General features: G+C 33.7%; 1 protein-coding gene across 1 annotated transcript; it reads left to right on the top strand.

Moving 5' to 3' along the window:
* The first annotated feature begins 6,949 nt into the window (after positions 1-6,949).
* Positions 6,950-21,496, top strand: LOC128996174 (ejaculatory bulb-specific protein 3-like). Its single transcript, XM_054421311.1, has 2 exons — positions 6,950-7,138; positions 21,160-21,496. Exons 1-2 carry the CDS (start codon positions 6,967-6,969, stop codon positions 21,354-21,356), a joined length of 369 nt encoding a protein of 122 aa, XP_054277286.1. The 5' UTR covers positions 6,950-6,966; the 3' UTR covers positions 21,357-21,496.
* Positions 21,497-22,913: the final 1,417 nt, after the last annotated feature.

The raw sequence follows: 22,913 nt of genomic DNA, 5'->3' as shown, positions 1-22,913 counted from the left end.
AATGTAAGTTTCCTATAACTAAATTTAGGGTAATGTTTTTGTTGTGACTTTAAAAGTGTAAACATTTGAAACGATGAATTAGTCCTGTTAAAATATCAGGTAAAGAAAAAGGTTTACTAGATTACTGTCGTAGTACTTTGGGAAAGTCGCATAACTAGAAGAACTCCTATGCTAGTGAAACCAGCTTTAAAACAACGAAGATTGATAATAAATTGTCAATTATCAAGTCAAAAAAGAATAGTAGTCAATTTCAGTACAACATTTCAATCACTGTTTATTTACTCCTCATTTAACAATATTAAAACATGTTATAGGCTAATTAATCTTCACAAATAAACCATACAACAGAAATATAAAGATTAATCAATGGTCATACATGTACAGGGTGTTGAAAATGTCTGGAACCAACATTATAACTGGTGAGTGGTTAAAGAAAAACAACTGATATTTTGTGTACGGATATACTATGGTTTTACCTATCTTTTGGTGCCGTATGAAATTTTTTACCACTTAAAGGGAACGTCCTGTGGAGGATGCAGTAAAAAGTTTTAATGGAAGCCTATAGTAAATGATACATCATTTTAAAGGCCATTTTTTTCTGAGTAAGGAGCCGCAAGTTTTAACGTCCTGTGGAGGATGCAGTAAAAGGTTTTAATGGAAGCCTATGGTAAATGATACATCATTTTAAAGGTAATTTTTTTCTGAGTAAGGAGCCACAAGTTTCATCTCAAAAGGACCACCCTAGCGAAAATGGCGACTGTTTGAAGTTTTTGAAAATAATTGAAAGCTTAATTGGTATTTATGTTAAAAATAAGTTTAGTAAAACAACACAAACAATTTAGTTAAATGTTTTTTTTTTGTCACTTTTCAGTTCACCACGTTATAAACTACTGTACTTCGTAACTGGCTTGTAATAGCATTTATAGGAAACAAATACGGACCATTTAAATAGCAATGTTTTTAAATTTCAAACAGTCGCCATTTTTGCTAGGGTGGTCCTTTTTAGATGAAACTTGTGGCTCCTTACTCAGAAAAAAATGGCCTTTCAAATGATGTATCATTTACCATAGGCTTCCATTAAAACCTTTTACTGCATCCTCCACAGGACGTTAAAACTTGCGGCTCCTTACTCAGAAAAAAATGGCCTTTAAAATGATGTATCATTTACTATAGGCTTCCATTAAAACTTTTTACTGCATCCTCCACAGGACGTTCCCTATAAGTGGTAAAAAATTTCATACGGCACCAAAAGATAGGTAAAACCATATAGGTATATCCGTACACAAAATATCAGTTGTTTTTCTTTAACCACTCACCAGATACAATGTTCGTTCCAGACATTTTCAACACCCTGTATATGAAATTAGTCATTAACATCTAACAATTGACAAATCAAATAAATAAGAAAATATAATAAGTAGTAGGTTTTAAATATCAGTAAAAATACTGATAAACCCGACCCTAGAGATTGGAATAAAATAAAACAGCAAAAAAGAAATAGAACCAGTACTGAATACAATAAGAAAGAAAATGATGTAATACTTTGGACATACCCAATTTTATATTGTACTTGATTAATAAGGGAGTTAAATCACATTAAGTTTCTGGTTGTAAAGTTATTGACAATATAAACGTCAATAGAGCTCATGGGAGTTAAGATTATACGTTAAGTTAAGATTATAACATTGCGAAGTCCTCTTTGAATTATTAAGCAAGATATACCTTGTGGGATTATTAGTTCAGTTAGTAATGTAACAGTTTCTCTGATAACATCTTTGTTCATATTGAACATTATGCTGTTATATAAGTTAGTGTAATATCGTTTGATCGTAATGTAGGTCAAATACTTCACTAAATTACTGTTTGGCACATAGACCAATGACTTAACTAACCAGTGCAACAGAGCATAACTAGTTACCGGTTCCAGACAACCCTTACTGTAGTAATTGTGTAATTATATACAGGGTGTCCCGTAAGAGCAATAAATTTAGGATTAATTTTCATAAAAATTTTTAACGCTTTGTTAGCGAGATGAGTGCAATTTAAAAATTAAAATTTTAGACTATTTGGGTATCTGTATGAAAATTTGTACACGATTTACAAATTTCAAAACTTTTTTGCAAAATAAATGGTCAAAGTAAATAATATAACGCAATCATACAAAAATTATTTTTGCTACACTACTGTGAAATGGCCTGTTTTACATGTATATCAGCTGCGAAAATTCATCATTACATTGTTTACTACGGCAAAAGAATGTTTACCATCTTGTTTTTGCCGACGTACAATCTAAGATTTGTTATTGTTTTGTCAACTGTTTCAATTTTCAACAGCCAAAACTGTACAACCAAAGTAAATATTATTGTTAAACTGAAGACATAACCTAAAATGTCAATTTTAATTAAGATAATTAATTTTAGTGTAGCGTAAAGTATCGCTCAAAACACGAGTTTAAGTAGTTATTAGGCCCTACATATTCTCGGCTTTGTCAAAGTGCTCGATAAATTTCGCACTTCAAACGCATGGTCTCGAATATGTAATGACTGTTTTTTCTATTCTTGTTATGAAGTATATTAATTCAAATACTCGTTTCTACAATAGTTAAAAAAAAAATAAAATTACCTTACAATTGATTTTTTTTCATCTATCTAAAAAAAATATTTAAATTTATTAGTGAAGCCACACAAGACCCGTGTTGGATAACCTTGTGTATTTACATACAGTTTGACAATTTTATCACCAAAATATAAAAAAATTATTGTAAAATTATTTTAAATATTGTTACGAAAAACATTGGCAATATTTAAAAGTTGTGAAAAGTCTACACAATTCACTATTTCGTCACGTTTATGACTCCAAACATGTAAAACTATTGAAGACCCTTCACAAAAGACGAGTAAAAAGACGTTACAAAGACAAACTAGGTCAATATTTTTCAGAGGATAGGTCAAAGAGGTATGTTTAGCCATTATGGAAGATAAAAGCAGAGATGTCGGAGAAATAGGACAGGAGTCAACGTACAGAGCTTGTCTTTGCAAAGCTTTTATGTAGAAAATGTAATATAAACCTCTGGGGAAACGAAATGTCGTTATGCTGTTTATGTTATTGAACTGGCTTTGAAGCAATTTAGAGCTATGCAGTTTCATAAGAATTGCGTGAAATTCGTTTTGAATTAGGTTGTATATGTTTGTTTATTTTTATTAATAGTATTTTATCACGAGTACCGAAAGTGGCAATTTCCGTTGCACAATCAAGTTCCAGAGGCAAAGCCGAGGTAAGAGTTATTTTCACGAAGCGAGGCCGAGGACGGGAATAATAGGAGTACAAGCTGCTATACCCGTGCTTTGCAACGGGAAGAAAATGTGACCTAGAGAGCTATTAAAGTGGTGCTGATGTGTGTTTTAAAATACAGCAACTCTATGATTTAGTATGAATATATAAACTGATTTAAAAGCGTAAACCTACTTACTTTCAAACCCCTACTTTTGATGTCAATAGATCAGTGCTTGTAGTATGTAAACAACAAGAATGTAAACAAAATAGAATATACTAAGATTCTCATATGTATGGGAGTGAGTTTATTTTTTGCTCGTTGTATTGGAGCTGTAATCAGTACAGCTATTAACTATAAACATTGATTATCTATATAAACAGCAAACTCATGAAGTTTGACAGCGCCTGTTATATGGACTCTGCAAACGCTACACATTACTATCTAGCATAAGTATTCACAAAACTGCAGGCCATTTAATTGGTTGTATATTTATAACGGTTCAGAAAATATACTATTTTTATATTTAACCTGAAAAATGTATTGAAGTCCCATAACTGCGGTTAAATTCTTTTGGAAGTGAAAAATATAACATAATTGCGGACAAAACATTTTTTTAATATTTTTACAATCACGTATTTTTTACTAATAAACATATATTTTTGTATAAAATCCGTAGGATATTTTATTAATAAAAGTTGATAAATTAAGGGTATCTACTCCTTCTGTGGTTTTATGATTACATAGATTAAAATCAATTATTTAAAATTGCTGTCCTGCATTACCGACCGCCCCCTGAACTGCCCTGCTCTCCGGCGGCGTTTCCTTGAACTAACAAGAGCCTAGTGAGCACACAGCACATTGTTGTACAGCGAATGAGAAACCTAAGTTTTTTATTAGGTACAAATACTATGTCCAAATACTTCATTTCAATATCTCATTCATGTACGTTCCATATACGTTCTTAAGCGATCTTCTTAAGGAATATGATAAAATAGTCTGATTATTAACCGCATACTTGACTGAAAGGTTTTGATAAGAAGAAGAAATGCCTGCTTATTATATTAATTTTATAAAAACCCCACCCTAAGGGCATGAATCTTTATTATAGGGTTGTAATAATTAAAATATACAATTTTAATTTGCGTAAGCTGCTAATTTTAATTTTGATTTATTTTTCACTATTTCACGTGGGTAATTTTGCTAGTATCATAAGTTTATCGTTTTTTTTGTTATGTTTCCAGTTAGATGTAGTTTATAGTTTTGATTCTGCCACACAGTCAGAAGAAATTTTTAGAGCGTATGGTGTCCTTTAAGTAAAGCCTCTTATTCTAAGATATCTAGCATTAATATAATGATGCCTGATGAATCTTCAAGTTATTGTGAGCTCCAAACTACTGGGTCACATCCTTATCACATGGTTAAAATCTATTGAGTATTGGACGGATTTGAACAAGAAGCCCTAGAGTATAAGGGCTGTGGTTCTAATAACTCAACCGTGCACTGCTCTAAATCATGATATAAAACGTGTTAACAATGCTTTTATTGGAACTAAAGGCAAATGTTATAAAATATTCAGAATGTCTAAATCTTTTAAACATTTGATTGATCGTTTAGCAAGAATTACTACAGAAAAGGCAAATTAACGCAATGCTAAATCACAACTACCAATGCAAACAAAATATTTACATTGATGGGTTATTGGACTTATCTTGGTCAGTTGATTTCAACAGTGTAAGCTTGAACCACAGACAATATAATACTTTAATGTTTATTCCATTGTCTGTGCTTGAACATAACAATCGTTTTTATATTGTGAATGTTACATAAAAAAAACTATAAATATATTATTCCGATTGGTTTGTAATAGAAACAAATATTTGTAAAACCATAACTGGAAATTTTCATCTCTTTTTGAATTTTAAACAATTGCGTTACGAATCCAATTAGCGAGCTGTGTCCTTGATTAGAGACATCAATCACTTCTTAAGATATAATCGATATAAGCTATAGTAACAGTGTTGTAAATTAGAGAAAGTTGAATCATACGTCTGTAGTATTTTTAAATCATGGGTAACTTGAAATATTATGTAGTATTATTCAAACACATGGTAATTGCTTTACCGACAGCCACTGTTTTCATTTTAAACAAATTTAAACGTTTAATGCTGCAAACTGTTTTCAATCACTCTGTATTCGAAAAAAGCCCATTTCCATACAGCTGAGATCTTCGATAATCGTCAATAGTCATACACCAAAAACAAATAGTGATCAGCTGACTTTTCCTGACATAAACATTACTTTCGCTACACAAACAATACTTTGCCTGACATCAACAAGGTTATAACTGAAGTTTCCAGTTGGCTCAAAAGGAGCTACGGGTACTGATTATATTTATTCTTTTGGATTATCAAGCAACTCTTCAACATTGAGTTCTTCCTCCACAAAGTTGATGGTTTCATAGTTGCCGACTTGTCAGAAAAATAAACAAGCAACACATCATCACTTATATGATTTCTGAAAACCTTCTCTTTCTTGCACCAATCCAAAAATGTACTATATTATTCCTCGTACCGGTACCTCTTGCAAGACTTTTTTAGGAGTACCCTGAATCATCTAATCCTAAGCCATTTGGAGAATCTTATCTGGCAGGTTAGACATTTGTTTAAACATGTAAACAAACCATCGTGATTTATTTGTTTGTTTTGGTGGTTTGTTTATGTTCAATAACTGATTTTTTCATCGTGATCAAAAGTAACGTTCAATATTCGTCACGAAAGTCCCATTTCGTCAATTTTATAACTGTCAAAGAAACATACTATTTCTTTAAAAAGATGTTTATCTGATGCTTTCCAGTCAGTGGTCCTATCCGATATGTCATCAATGTCAGAAATAATCAAAACAACCTACGACCTCGTCAGCCTGTACAGTAATACTGATGATATGACAGATTGATAGCTCATGAAGACCCATCTAACAATACAAGTGGGACGAGACGACATCATGCAGAGATGCTTGGTCGGTGAACTTAGGTCAAGCAGCAGGAGGCAGCGAGTGAAGAAGTAACAGGTGATGGAACGGATTAAAAGTAACAGTTACGTACGGAACTGCTAGTGCAGACCGGAGAAAATACCTGGGAAGAAATTAGAATTAACAGTCAGTTATGGAAATGCACATAGACTAAGATAAGATAGCATATATTTAAATAAAAACTTAGGAGGTGTAGGTAACAATTATCTATTTGCTTGAGTAACATCACAGACAAAATATTAGAAGTAAAGGTGACTTACGGAACTGCTAGTGGACTAAGAGAAGATAGCTTGAAAGAGAAACTTAGTAGGTGTAACAATTATTTAATCGAGCTTCATTACAGAAAAATAACAGGATTTGAAAACGTATGTGAAGTAACTGTGACGTACAATACTGCTCCTACACGTCAGATACCAACAAGAAAAAGGTTGTGAAAAGTAACAGTGAATTACAGAACTGCTTATGCACTCACTACTTTATAACTTATACTTTATGCTTGCCTGCACCATCCCCTTGGTTCGAAAATTCTCCCTAGGATAGCGAAACGGTTCCAACTGACCGCTCGGGTCCGTAACGGTTGCAGCCGCGCCGGGTTCCTGCGCCCCACCATATAGAAACTCATGTAGCTCGTCAGATTTCATTGTTGCGCCGTTCCTCGGACAGTCATGAAGTGCGTTGTGCTTTTGGTCGTGTTCGCCTCGGCAGTCCTGGCCGCGAAACAACAACAAGAATCTTTCAATGTAGACACAGTCCTGAGCAACCCTAGAGTTCTCAACGCCTACCTCAAGTGCGTCCTCGGCACTGGTCCATGCACCAAGGAGGGTAGAGAAATGAAACGTGAGTTCTAGATTTTAATTTGATTAAACGATATTTGTTTGCACTGTATATTGTAGTAACTATTTACTTACGATTTGTTGAAATGTCCAGCGGTTGTCCATGAGCATTGAATACGAGAGGGCCCTGGAGCAGGTTTAGCATCTTATTATTGAATTCCAAGGATAACCAATTAATGCGATACCCTTTTATTTTTTAATATCTAGATCAACACTATAAAGACTGAACAGTGATTTACCAACCAATCAGATTGCAGTTATCAAAAAAATATCATATTTAAAATTTTCATATAACTGTTCCGCCTGTTTCTTGTTTAAAATTTGACTGTGGTTAAATTCAACTGTAGGATCAGCTGTTAGATCACTTCTTTTAACGCGCAAAGTTGGTCAGCATATTACTTGAACTTTTAAAATGGTCACTAAATAAATTAAATGTGAGGCAAAGCCCTAAAGATAATTACCGTTCGCAGGTGCTCTAGATCATAATATTTAAAATTATACCTGATCGTACAATCAGTTGAGTAGGACGGTGGGAAAAGGGGTGTAACAGGGCCATTATTGTATTAAGTTTACAGACTTAGTTAGCATAGCACAAGATGCATAGTTAGAACATTGATAGTAAGAAATAGCAAACAAATATTTCTAACTAAATATAATTGAGTGTGAACAATTCATCGCGTTGAATTTTAGAGAATTTCTTATATAAATGAGCTATTAATGTAGGTTTCATAGTAAGACCTAGACCCGGGACCGACTTACTTTGACGTTTTTATGTGCCAAACACACCATCTGTTTATATTCATGTGCATATGTATACTGTATGTATATGCATGTCTGTGTGTCCGTTAGCGCAATAACTAGAGTAAAAATTATCCGTTTTTGATAAAGTTTGGTGCAAACGTGTAAATTGTGTGTATTCAAACAATTGCGTGAAACTGCATGATCGGACTATCGGAATGGGGTTTTATGGGATAAAAGGGTTTTCCCAATTTTGACCACCAAAATCATAAAAGTTTGCTATTTACTACCAAACTATTCTGTAGAACAAAAAAAAATCATTTAGAACAATGAAGAGTTTTGTGTTACTGTTACTGAAAAAAATCCCGAAAATTGTAGTTAAAAGATTTCCGTGTGATTTTATGAAGAATAAAAAAACTGTCGTAGTTTGCTCATTTGTGGATGTATTTTAATCGAATTTGGCAAATTTTTTTACAAGCTATCAAATTTCAATAAAAAGTGCACCCTATTACCTTTCCTGTAGCAGAAAACCTAAGTACTCATTACAATTTATGTTACTTAAATAAAAAATAAATATACTAACTTTAAGGAGACATTTAAATGGAAATCCAGTCAGCAATATGAAAATTTTCTTAGTAAGTAGGTTTGCTGCGTCGGGGGTATTTAACTGCTCCGGTTACCACGGTTATTAAAATCAAACAATCCTTTTCCCAAGGTGAGAACTCTCCCGGGAGAAAGCAGAGTGTTTATAGGTAAGTCACCGGAACCAGACTAGACACATCCGGAACGAGTGTAGGAGAACTGGCTAGTCGTCTTATCGAACTCGTAAATTCAGGGGTCATTAAAGTGTCAAGGCGAGTGGAGAAGACTACCTGGCATAAGCCTATTCTCCCCGCCAGTACCATACCGGGTATTTCGCTGGGACTGGGGGAAAGGGGTGGTCGAGTAAAGAGGGGGCGGGAGAGTGAGAGAGAGTGTGAGGAGAGTGAAGGCGTAGACTTCTCATCCCATTGTAAATTTTGAAGCTTGATTTTCGTGTCTAGTTCATACGTCCACACTGATCGCTGGGGTAGACGAAGTTTTGTTTCTATTATTTTAGCTTTATTTTTATGATTTGTGCTTTACTATTTGGTTATATAACTAGGAGACCAGTTATTGTTTATGATTATATCGTTTTATTTGGTTAAATGATGTTTTAAATGACTGAAATAACAGGAAACAAATTAAAAGACTTAATTAAAGAACCTAGGCAGCATTAGTCAATTGGCAATCGAAACATCATTATATACCGTACTAATATTATAAAGCTGTAAGTGTGTGTGTTTGTAATTTGTTTGGGGCTCAATCAAGAAATGACTCGAATTGGGTTAAAAATTTGCATGATGATAGATCATTTTACCCATTAATAAATAGGCCAATTACTATCCCAATAGTTATTTGTGTAACTAGTGGGCGAAGTGGCACTTTGCTGCACACGAGAGAAATGTTTACGCACGATCCGTGGGCGAGTGTTGAAAGTTTCTCGAGTGCGGCAAAGGTAGTTTGCACTCGTGTAACACATTATATTTTTCTACAAATCATATAAATAGTTTAGTCTTTCAAACATGTTTTTAGGTTAAGTTAAATCCAAACATCCAACGAAATGGGAAACTCTGCACCTTCTGATCGTAGTCGTAATAAAGTATCTGTAAGTATTGCCAACTTTATTTTTGAAGCGTACACAGATTACGTGCATACCTAATAAAACCATAGAATAGAAAAACCACGCTGTTTTGTAAGTTACTAGATGTTGCAAGCAAACACAGAAATAAGTTAAGTATTCCATCACTATTTTCATTTCCTTATCAACTTTTTTGAGGTAGCTATTTCAATACTATAAAAGGTTTTGGTTCATCACTAATTAATAGAAAAGTAGTTTTAGGAGTTAATAAATAAAACATAATAATTAGCGTTAATAATGAATTGTAATTGATTTTATATATATACAATATATACAATTATGTTAGACATTATTTATTTTGTGGTATGGCAAGAAGACTGATGAAATTTGATAAAAGAAAAAGAAGCACATAATAAAGGAATATTAAGTTATGAAAGAACGAATTAATATAAAATAGATGAAAGTACTCTACAAGTATTAACCATGGGAACGGGGCTTTACGAGGGGTTTTATGGGGTAAAAATTGGTTTTTCTCACTTTTGACCCTCAAAACACAAAATTTCCCGATCTCTCTTTAGACCTTTTTAAAGAGCTTAAAAAACAAATAATTTAGTATATAAAAGTATTTTTGTTCGATTATTAGTAACGGAGAAAATTTGAAAAATGTTAAATTTAAAATTCCCATGTTATTCTTATGGAGAATATTGTCAAATGTTGTAGTTTGCTTGTTTATGGATATATTTTGATCAAATCTTGGCAAATTTATTTATTTTGTACTAAGCTATCAATATTTTACTCAAAAACACACTTTATTAACTTGTAGCAGCAAACCTAGGTACTCGTTAAACCTAATGTTATTAAAATATATTTAACTGAAAATCAATTCAGACAAATGGAAATTCGCTTAGTCGGCAGGTTTGCTGCGGCGGGGGTATTCGATAGCATTAAAAAGTTATAAGGTTTACCAACACACAATTATATATTTTTCCATTGAGATACCAGCTAATTTGAAGTAAGCAGCATCAAAAAGCTTTGATACACTATGAGAACTGTCAAAGTAGGAATTTTTACAGTAATGTTTATGTTTTTAATTTAATATATAATTTGTAATATTGTGTGAATGTTTGATAATTTACTATTTTATATTGTTCAGGTGCAGGGGTGGAACAGAATGGCTATGGTAGATATGTAATAGGCTACTATAGGCCTACTGTATATACTGAACTATATCTGTAATACTATAGCATACCGTAAATATAAAGAACCGAATTCTCTCAAGTCTTATCCTCCCCCATTGCAAAAGCAAAGCTAGAGTATAACTGCAATAATCATTTTATACCTATAAGCCAACCGCGTACGAAGAACGGATACTCTGCTAGTTTTATATATTTATAAATGTACATTTCATAGATTTACATTTTATAAAATCTTTTAGATGTAGTAATTTATCTATTGGAATTATAATAGTGATATTTAATTAAGTAAAAATGCTATTACTGAAGGTTTCATCGTAAGACCTGGGCCCGGGAGCAATATATATATTTTTTTTGCATTTTGGCACCCTAATGGACAAAACCACTATTAGTTAACATTATTTATAGGTATATAAGTAAATAAATTTAAATTGTACTCATCGCAATATTACCAGTTCTTCTTGGAGATCCAAACAGACGAATTAAAATTTCCTTAGTCTGCAGGTTTGCTGCGGCGAGGATTTTTAAATAACGCAGTTTGATTTCTCATCGGAATCAAATTTATTTTAATGAGTCAGTTGTAACTGTAAGGTACAAATTGATTTTTTTTGTATCTTTAATTTTCTTTATTGGTTAATTTTTGTACAGATTTAAATCCTTTGGAGTGTAAACGGTTTTATAATAAACTACCCCCGCCGTAGTTAACCTGCAGACTAAGCTAATTTCCGCTCACCTAGAGGATCGCCTAAGATTTACCTATGATTTACAAAAAAATATTCCTTTAAAACTGTCTAATTTATTTCCAAATTAAATAACAGTGATTTAATGATCACCTAAGTTTGCTGCTAAAGTGATAGTAAAGAGGTATGTTTGTTAGTTAAAATGTCGATAGCTTGGTATGAAATAAACAAAACTCTCCGATTGTATTAGGTACAATATCCGTCAATTAACGAGCAAACTGCAACAGTTTATTTATTCTTCATGAAAATAACATAGTAATTTTTACTTTACAATTTTTTTTTAATTTTATTCCCCCGTCAGGCGTACCAAACAACGCTTCGTGGTACTAAATAATTTTTTTGAAGCTCTACACAATTTTTTAAAAAGAAATAGAAAAACTGTTTGTTTTAGGTTCAAAACGGGAAATCCCTCATTTATTATTGAACGTAAGTTTACACGTTTATACCTAATTGAATCAAAATCAGACTATATTTGCTCGAGTTACCGTGCTGACGGACATAAAAATGTGGACGGATGGTGTTTTTGGCCTCTATGACCCTTCAAAACGAAAAAGTAAATTAGTCCCGGGAGTTTTACTAAGAGACATCCGGAAATAAGCCTACACCTTTGAATAGGAAATTCGCTTAACAAACTGATCGAATTAACAATTTATACTGAAACAATAGAAACAAATCAATAGGCATCATTAAACTATTCATACAAACCCGCGTGATCTTCCAGAGACCGCTCATATATAACTAATGTTTGTTTCAAGACAAAGCACAAGAAAATTCACAACCGAATGTTGTATACACAACACTAGTTACTACATTATTATTTCAAATTTAATCGTCATTATTTAAATACGGTCCAAATTAAAGTTACTTTTATTGTGAACTCAACTAGGTATATATATAACTATTAATTTTTTTATGCATTTGATTGACTAAATAGATAACAAAACTTAAAAAATCAAATTGACAATAATAAAAATACAATAATAATGATCCGATAGTAAAATTCACAAAAAAAACACAGCTAAGTTTTTGGTTTTTATTGTAAAACAAAACAGTGCACTAAGGGAACAGAAAATATACTATTAGAAACTATTTGGTAATTTCCTGAGCTGTTCATATATTACTCATGCTTAAGACGGAATCATATATTAAGTTTAAGACGGAAATAGCTAGCTCATTTCCTGAATCGTCTTTATCCTATTACTCTAGTGATTCAAAGAATTGGCTGCAATACATTTTGTTTAACTTAATATCTCAACAATAAGAATTCTATTCCAGGAAGGTCACTATCCCATCAGTTGCCCTCTCAGTAACGGAAGTGTTTCCTCCCCAAAGCCATTGCCCTTTGCACCCCTCCCCCCACCGGAGCATCCTCCTCTCTTACCCACGCGTCAGGTATTTTTGGGGAGATCGGTATTCTTGGGGGGAAAGCTAGTTGGTGTGCGAACTGAAGCCTAATGAAGCGTAAAAGGGTTCGACCCCGGATTAGGGCCAGAGCTCGCCAGTGTTCCGTTTCCCATCCGGAACATCTCGTGTGTCTATGTAAATTAGGATGTTTCTGAGGGGTTTTCCTCATAGCAGGCCAGACCCGTGGTTACGTCTTCTGGCATATCAAACAGGATGCACCACAAAGAATTCCTGATAGGTAAAAGGATGTCATTAAAATACAGTAGGTTATCTGAAGAGAGTGTAATACTATGTTCCTAGTAATAGAGATGAGGGCGCATCCAGACGTAATTTAATCCTAATATGAGAGAGCTTAGGATTAAAGGAATCCGTGAATGGCTTTTTGGACTGACTGACATTTACAGGCAAGATGTATTAGAGCAATTCCTAAATTACTAAAGGCAAAAATGTGATTTGGATTCCACTATAAACTGTAGGTCCCTTAGTTGTCATTGTCTGTATGGGGGCTAATTAACAGCTGTGTCTAAGGAACATTTCGACCTTAGTCACTAACAAGACTACAAGATCGCGTCACTCACCCTACACTCATCTCCATTCATACTTGGCTAAAATACCTATCTTCGTATGATCACCATTTCATTTGAAAATACAAAGTCAAGTATAATTAACGAGAGCTCACACCGTGGTCGAAAACTTGACCAAAAGTTTGTATTGTGCAAACTTCTCTATTTTCAACCCACGCTGTAAATAAAACATGTTATTGGAATGTATTCCATTTGTTTTGATTTTCTGTTTATATTTTGTTGTTATTTCGTCACCAGCATGGCAACCCGTAGGACCCAAGTAATTTTTGTTAATTTAAACTTTTGTTCGTGCTTATTTTTGAGCCTATTTTAATTTATAAAGGGATTCTGCACATCTAGGAAGTTATTTTTCATTTGGAACCAACCACCTGTAATTTTGCCCCGTAGTAAGGTAGGACAGGCTATCTGTCATAAGTTTACTTCTTTGCAATTGCTCGATTTCGAGCAACATGTACAATAGTATTAAAAATACAGTACAGGGAAAAACCTCAGTTGTTACTTTTGAGCAAAGATTACAATGAAGATTACTCGATATAGGAAATATATCAATGGATCAAACCAATTGGAATAAACTACCGAGACATCGCTCGGTTTCCAGGTCCTAATACTGTAAATCAACTGTATTCATAAAAACCAGGGTTGGATTTTATTGAGATACTTTCTGTAATCCTAATCCTAAATAACTAATCCCAATTAATACTAATCCTGCAATACTAATTCTTCACTGATATTCAGCATAACATACACTTAGGTGCGCATTGCTGTTTCAAAATATAACAAAGAAATAAAGGGTATTTGATTTTAAATTATCGACTCAGGTAACTAAGACGTACGTTGTAACAAAGTTGAACAACAGCATCAGTATCATTTCTAACGGATGAAGTGTTTCCGGCATGAAAGTGAAGTGGGCCGTTGTTTCGGAGAAATGAGAGTGTAGAAGAATCGTTCCTAAAAGACGGAGAAAGTTCATAGAAGAGCGAGAGTGACAATGAAAGAAGCAATTTGACACTTGGCGTTAGCGATGGCGTCACTACCGATCTATCGAACTGTCACTACTCGAGGTCGATATCGATATCGAGTATACTTCTTATCGTATTGGTATTCTTAGTTTCAATATCTTTTTTTATGAGTACATTACTTATCATCCCGATCATCTGAACATATTAACCATGGACACGTTGTCATTAGAGGAAATTAGTTTATTAGTATAAACTAGGTGAAACCCGTCGAAATCGACGGTTACTTTCAAGGCTTACGATAAATCATCTAACTGCGACAAATTGGGTGAAATATACATATTTTGAACATTTAGCAATAAGTGTAAAAACAATAATGACATTAATTGCGTTAGTTGCCAAATTTGGTTGATCATTCAATGAATAAAATATCCCCCATACCGTACGTCATCGGAGTTATTATTAGTATGTTATATGGTATATCTTCCTTTGGAAGAACGTTTAAATAGTATTAAAATCGTATTGATGGATCTTTTGTAGTTAAACACTTTCGTGATTTCATCAGTGTAATATGATTTTATTTCAAAAGAAAACTTTTTTGGGAAGACATATTCTAACTTCAAAGGGAGGTATATCCGTTACAGCGTAAGTTTGATATTTCCTTCGTCACGTCGCGTCAGTTCATATTGTACTTCTGTGCCAATGAATGAACCCTCTAGCATAGTTTTGAGAAATTATTGATCATGGGGTTACTGTTAAAGCTGGAATTCCTTGACATGGGGGATGTCAGTTAGTTGTCTCAGCCTTATAAATAACATATTTGTTATTGGCCCTTCCTCACTGAAGTGGTGCATTCAAAATTGATTGATGTTCCCTGAGAGTAATTTGGTTAACTTCTTTTGAAACTAATCTCTTTCGTTTTAGCGAATTTCCCTATAGGGAAGAAGCTTTTCCCGTAGGTCTCTAGTAAGACTTAGGCCCGGGACCGATTTACTTTTTCATTTTGATGTTCCCAGAAGCCAAAAACACCATTCGTTCAAATTGTTATATATGTGTGTATATATATATATATATATATATATATATATATATATATAGATTTATAGATTTATATGAGTTCGCGATCCAGCATGATCGGACCATGGGAACAGGGTTTTATGGGGGGTTTAATGGGGTAAAAATTGGGTTTTCTCACTTTTGACCCTCAAAACACAAAATTTCCCAATTTTTCTCTAAACCTTCTTAAAGAGCATCCCAATTTTTCTCTAAACCTTCTTAAAGAGCATAACAAACAAACAATTCAGTATTTTTCATTCATTTCAGTATTCAAGTGTTTTTGTACGGTTATTGGTTACGGAGAAAACTAAAAAAATGGTAAATTTAAAATTCCCATGTTATTCTTATGGAGAATATTGTAAAATGTTGTAGGTTGCTTGTTTATGGATATCTTTTGATCAAACTTGGCAAATATATTCATTTTATACTAAGCAATAATTATTTTACTTAAAACACACACTTAATTAGATTCCTTGTAGCAGCAAACCTAGGTACTCGTTAAACCTAATGTTATTTAAATAGATCAATTGAAAATCAATTCAGCCAAATGGAAATTCGCTTAGACGGCAGTTTTTGCTGCGGCGAGGGTATTGTTAAACATTTATTGGTCTCTATCCAAAACAATTTAGTCGAAACTGTAGAAAAAGTTATGTACACAATAGTACCACAGATAGCATATACAAAAAGAGCCAATTTATTTATATTTAAAATGATTTTGTGACTTATTCAAAATACCATATCTTAACCAAACAGACTAGCCTCAATGATCTGTTCGGTTTGAAATCTGCAAACGTTAAATATTTCTATCAGTGTAGCACAATCTCATATTGTAGCCTACAGAATAGTGCCCGTGGTCTTAATGTGCATACGTTCAAGTCTATCTACGGTTGAAAAAATGTTCAATACCGTGTTAATCCTTTGCATGAGTTTTTTTTAAGTAGAGTATATAGTTAGAATTTGGAAAATAGTATATTTCATCACTAGGGCGTAAAGTGACTCTCTTCGACCCGAGCTCAAGTTTCACGATGGACGCGAAGCCGAGGTCGGAAAATGAGCGAGGGTTGAAAAGACATTTTTTGTTCGTGTGATGAACTATATTTTTCTTCATTTTTGCACCATTATTTGAACAAACTATGTTACAAAACTACAATAGTTTTCTTTTAAAGATAAACTCTCTAAACTTCGTCTAACTTATTTTCAATGTAATTTTCTAATGCAAACGAGCAGCAGTAAGTCATTCAATTGTTTCGTATGTTACGATTGTGTTAGTGTACAAACTATCGATGTATCGAACTATTTACAAGAAAGCAACAATGCACTACAGTCGTTTTAACAATCGTTACATACGATTGTTGTGTGTGTTGACATGCGATTGTTTAAAATCGAAATTTTGAACTGAGTTGACAACAGCTGATTTTTACACCTTAAGGGTTATTAGATACGATTTTTACTCTGTAAAAATGCTACTTTAGATCAGCAACGCATGCATTATAAAACAGCTATTTTTGCTATGGTATTAGTATGGAGAAAAAAATACTTTAATACTTTCTTTGAAATGGCGACTATACCCATAGGTAGGTATTTTAAGCCAAGTATGAATAGAGATAAGTGTAGTATGAGTGGCGCGATCTTATAGTCGTGTTAGTGACTAAGGCCGACATATTCCTTAGACATAACACAGCTGTTAACTTGCCCAATACAGCCAATGGCAATTTAAGGACTTACGGGAATCCGAACTACATTTTTACCTTGTAATTAACGAATTGGTCTAATTATCAGGATAGTACTGCGGATAGTCGTAGTACTAAGTGCGGACGTTAACTCTCATCAGCATTAAAAAAAAACACCAATGTGGTGTTAATGTCTCAAAACATAATGATGACAATCACGATAACAAACGATGCAAATTTAACATTAATGAGTCTGTATACTTAAAGCTCTTTGGCAAACTAACATTACGTTAGAGAGTTGAACCTTTGCTACTTTTTTGGCTGTCAACCACGGCCTATTACACCACAGCTGTTTGTAGAATACAAATTTCGTTACATTAGGTACCAAGGGTCACGTCGGGGGGGGGGGGGGGGGGTAACCTCGGCTAGAAAGCGCCGAAGACTTCGTTTGGATGCGCCGCCGTTGTTAAACGCTTTCACTAGTGTGTAGTGTGCGCATGCGTGGGCATGTAATATGTTTATGTCACGGAAATGCCACAATACACTGTAAGATTTTACTTACAGTTGGTTCATTTTCTTTGACTTGGTAATTGATATGTTAATTTAGATTTTTTCATATTTTTAGGAAGCCGTTGACTATAAAACATGACAATGGGTTCCTAAAAATGTACACATGTTATATATAATATATGTGTGTCCATTAGCACGATAACTTGAGCAAAAATTATCCAATTTTGATGAAATTTGGTATAGACATGTAAACCTACATTTATTCAAACAAGTTCGCGAACCAGCATGATTGGGGTTTTTGCGGGGTTTTATGGGGTAAAAATGGGTTTTACTAGTTTTCCCCCCTGAAAACAGAACATTTTGCAATTTATTTTGAAATATTTTGTAGGGCTCAAAAAACAAATAATTTAGTATATTGAAGCATTGTTGTATGGCTGACGGTTACGGAAAAATACAAAAAAGTGTATATTTAAAATTACCATGTTATTTATAAGGAGAAACTGTTGTAGCTTGCTTGTGTATGGTAATATTTTAATAATTTTTTTTAAATTTGGTTTACTTCATACTAAACTATCAATATTTTAATTTAAAACCCCTATTTTCTTGCCTGTAGCAGCAAACCTAAGTACTCATTAAAATTAATGATATTTAAATAAATCTGACAATTTTAAATGAATAATTTAGTGGAATTCCAGCCAGGTAGATGGAAATTCGCTTAGTCTTCAGGTTTGCTGCGGCCAGGGTATTTTTGTTTACATTCAAGCCAGTTACACCATTTGTTTATGTTCATAGTTTCAAACATATTCATAGCTGCTGTTATTGGGTTTCAAGAGACAGCAAATGGAATTAAAACTTTGTAAACTCAATTGGCTACTAGGTACGAATTCAAAATTATCATTGGCTAACAAAATTTTACTGTATAAAGTTATGATCAAACCAATTTGGACATACGGAATTCAACTTTGGGGGACCTCGAGCAAATCCAACATCGAAATTCTTGAACGATTTCAGGCTAAGGCACTGAGAAGAATTATTGGCGCACCCTGGTTCGTATCCAACACTACAATTAGGAATGACTTCAAAATTAAATCAGTGAAAGAAGAAATTACAGACCTTAGCAAAAATTATCAAGAAAAATTAGAATATCATCCGAACAGTCTTGCTGTTAATCTGCTGGACAATAGTCAGTGCATTACCAGGTTAAAAAGTGTTGTGCATGTGCTGGACCTAAGCTACAGATTTCTGTAAATGTTTAAATGACTGATCAAATTGTTGGCAAGACTTGTTGATGAACAGGTGCTTGCTTCCTGACATTGTTCGATATATGTTTTACTTATTGTTCTCATATTTGAAGTTTGAACAGATTGTAAAATAAATTCTGATAAAAAAAAAAAAAAATTCATATCTGTTATTGGGTTTCAATATGTACTTTTCTTTGAAGAATCAGCTGACCTCGTCCAGTAAAAGAACCGTTCTAGATTTGTTCATATTATCCAACTCAAAACAGTTATAATATTGGGATGAAATTATTTATTTCCAACCATAAATTTATGTAATTGCCAAATTCATGTTATTGATGACAAAAGAAAACTATACAAGGCTTTTAGCAAATTGTGTTTAATCAACTGTTTTTCCTGGTGAAAAAACGCCATCGAAATCCCTGCTATACTGTTCTTTTTGAACATAGACTTGATAACAACTAATTTAAAGCTATTGTCTTTCATGTACCTTGGTAAAAACTTGAACTGTAGTGCAGCCTTTCATAAGTTAACATTGTGAAGGTCGTATGGTAAACATTTGCAATGAACCTAGTTGTTGTCTGAACAAAACCTCGAAAAGAATACCTTGTCTATTCATTAAGTTTTTTTGCCATTTACCATCCGTTTTGTTGGTTCAATACCAATACCAAAATATCCAATTTAGGAATGTTAAAATATTATTAGTTATATTATTTTCCCATTGTTAGTAAATGTCGGTAACATACATTGTCAAATAATGGTCTGAAAACATAATTTCATTACAAAATGTTCTAGAGTATTAAAACTCTGTAAATACATAGACAAACATAAGTACTATAAACGAATAATGAACATTGAAAACCTCTCGAGGAACTATACGGTAAAGAGATCATAGGAGTATGAAAATCAAAACACAATACATTTCAACTAAACCCATTCTTCAATCATATCCAGCAATAATGTATTGTTTTCTTCATAAATTTTTCAATAAATGAATGATTAAAACATAAACAAGAATGTCGAGTTAACACCACTAAATTCCACGAGGGGGGAAATTAATATTTTATGACATGTATTTAAGGAATCTACACATCCTACTAATATTATAAATGAGAAAGTTTGGATGTATGGATGTATGGATGTATGGATGTATGTTTGTGACAAGTGAACGCGAAAAATACTGGTCGGATTGGGCTGAAATTTGGCATGATGATAGCTCACATTCCCGATTAACATATAGGCATATTCTTATTTCAAAAATCCTTTCGGGCTCCGCCCCAGTGGCTCTGGAGTTTCCCATGTTAACCTTATGAGAAATGGAATTATTGAATCTTAACAGCTGTTTCAACTAAACAAGTTGGTTCTGTTCTATGATGTTCAATAGCATATAAGTTACAAGGATTACCAACAGGGTGCAGCACTCTATTATTTCTTTTACATTTATGACAACAGCTAATTTGCAACCAAAAGGTGAGTGAGCGTAGCGAACGAACTTCATCCTGGAGGCGAGTTAGCGTAGCGAACGAGCTAACCTGAAGGTGAGTGAGCGTAGTGAACAAACTTCAACCAGGACGTGATTGAGCCATGCGAACGAGATTATCTTGAAAATTAAGAAGTTAAACGGGGCAAAGCCCGCGGGTTACAGCTAGTATTATATAAAACAAACTCCTTTAGGATATATCAGCCATATGAACCAACTGAAGATATTCAAAAGGTATTCTTATGTCTGGTTGATGTATTCTTATTAATTACAGGTTATTTGATTAACTCCAAAATTATTATGGCTGAAAATTAATGATCTATTGGTTCACCATAGATACTTTTATTCGGTACACTTGACCTCTTGTAGCAAACGCTTTAAAATAAACTAAGATAGAAAAATGCAGTGTTAAAATCAAATGGCCAAAGAGTTACAAGCCATAAAACACTTACCAAACCAATTTTGCTATTAATAAACTAAAATCAATAGTCATGTTGTTTTTCTAGATGTAACTAAATAAAAGGTTTTAGTCAAGGAAAGTCATAAGAAAAATGCTATACCCAGCTGTTCCTGATCATTGCTTTAATTAAATGATCCTGGCTAATGAAACAGCTGATGATCTTAGTCAGTAACAAATCTACACAGATCATCTCAAAACATTCTACACCCATCTACTTACATTTGGATTGAAATAAGCACATAGGTGACATCCACATCTCAATAATAATAAGATACAATAAGACATAACAATAAGATCAATTACTTCTTCTTTTGACCAGAAACTGTTTGTTCACAGGTCTCCTGCCAGAGGTTGTGAGAACTGCTTGCAAGTCATGTTCTACTAAGGACAAAGTAAATCTGAGAAAGTTTTTGAGAAGAGTTGAGGCAGACCCGAAGCTTGCTGATGCTTGGAGAAAAGTTCTTGAGAAGTACGACCCTCATCGGCTATACAGGGATGGGCTGGAGAAGTTTGTGAATGCTGACTATGATTGAAAACCAAAATACAACCTTTCACTTGTAAAGTCAAGAAGCAATTCTAATTGTTTTGTACTTTTATAATTTGTTAATTTATTTATTTGTTTTGGAAATGTGACAAGTTAAATTTGTTTTCAAATAAAGTAGTGTTAAGGTGGTTTGATGTTTAATGGTCCTCCCAAAAAAACTCTTTGGTTGCAAACACGCCTATATTACCATAGACAAATAGAATAAATATAGACCCTCAGCTGTGCTGCGGTTATGTTCCAGGGCCCACCGCTAGGAGTGCCGTGAAGTTACGCTGCACACCGCTGCAGCGTCTGCTGGTAGCATACGGCTCCTGCGCTCCTCGCCTGCAGCGGTGTGCACCGTAACTTTACGGCACTCCTAGCAGTGGGCACCGGAACCTTCCTTTGACAGCTTATATTTTTATTCTATTTGTCTATGATATTACTGACAAAACAACAAAAGCCATCAATAATACTTGTCAATACTCAATACCAGCATAACAAACAATCCTGAACAGATAGAGATTTTCAACGTTAAAAGTTGTGATAAAATCTACAAGTGTAAGAGTGTAATAATTTTCACAAGTGTAAGTGAGTTTCTTTTTCAAAATAAATAAATCCAACGTAAAGTTGATGTCATATAATTGACACCAGTTAACAATGAATATAGTAGCAATTAAAACAGAAAACATAGGGTTTTAACACATTTTCCTATTATGTATCAGTTAATTGTATTTTTAAATCTTCTCTTGGCAGGAGTGGTCCAGAGGGTCCCACTCTAGTGAGGGGTAGACCTAAAGACCCTCTGACCACCTTTGGTCAAATATTTTACCATTGACCCTAGTGTGGATTATCCACACATACAGGATTTGTTTCCATGCATATAGAAAGACTTCAACGCTACCCTCATCAGTGCAATGCCTTAGATGGGACCATAGCACCTTCAGCCAAACACGACAAATGCTGGTAGCACTCACAGGTAAGTTTAAACGAACTAGTGCCCCAAGCTATACTTGGACTTGTAGTGTGAAGAACAGTAATTATTTATACTCAAACAAAATGTTTGGTGTAGTGGAATGGGAACGTGTGGGAACGCTGCTTATATTCAGATTTTTTAAGTTAGACATTGTTTGCTCAAGAGAAAAGTCACTACACTGATTAAGATAATTAAAAGACAAGTGCCAAAACCACTCAACTTCTCAAACACCCTGTCCGTGATATAGCTATAGAGCGCTTTAGATTTTAATAGTTTGAAAATGGGCCCAACTGTACTCTCATTGAAGGGGACAGAGTAGAAATAGCTGGACTAGTTAATTAACAAAACTTAAAAAGGCATCTCACTAGTCAACAATCACACTAACTCACATTCTACACTAACTCTTTTATTCTTGTTGGGGCTTAAATAAGCCAAGTTGTGTCACTTAGTCACCAAGAGTGGTAGGATAGTGGTAGTTAAAGAGAATCTGTCCCATAATTCAACAGTACCAAATTGTATGTCTGTCAGGAAATGTGAAATTACTACTGTAAGTATGCTATCCTTTTACTTCTATGCAAATTATTATGAAAA

This window comes from Macrosteles quadrilineatus, unplaced genomic scaffold, assembly GCF_028750875.1.
Source record: "Macrosteles quadrilineatus isolate MER2022 unplaced genomic scaffold, UCM_ALF_1.0 Scaffold_6__1_contigs__length_79288215, whole genome shotgun sequence".
Classification (NCBI taxonomy): Eukaryota; Metazoa; Arthropoda; class Insecta; order Hemiptera; family Cicadellidae; genus Macrosteles; species Macrosteles quadrilineatus.
The sequence above is the reverse complement of the archived record's forward strand: the minus strand, read 5'-3'. Positions and strand labels throughout refer to the sequence as shown.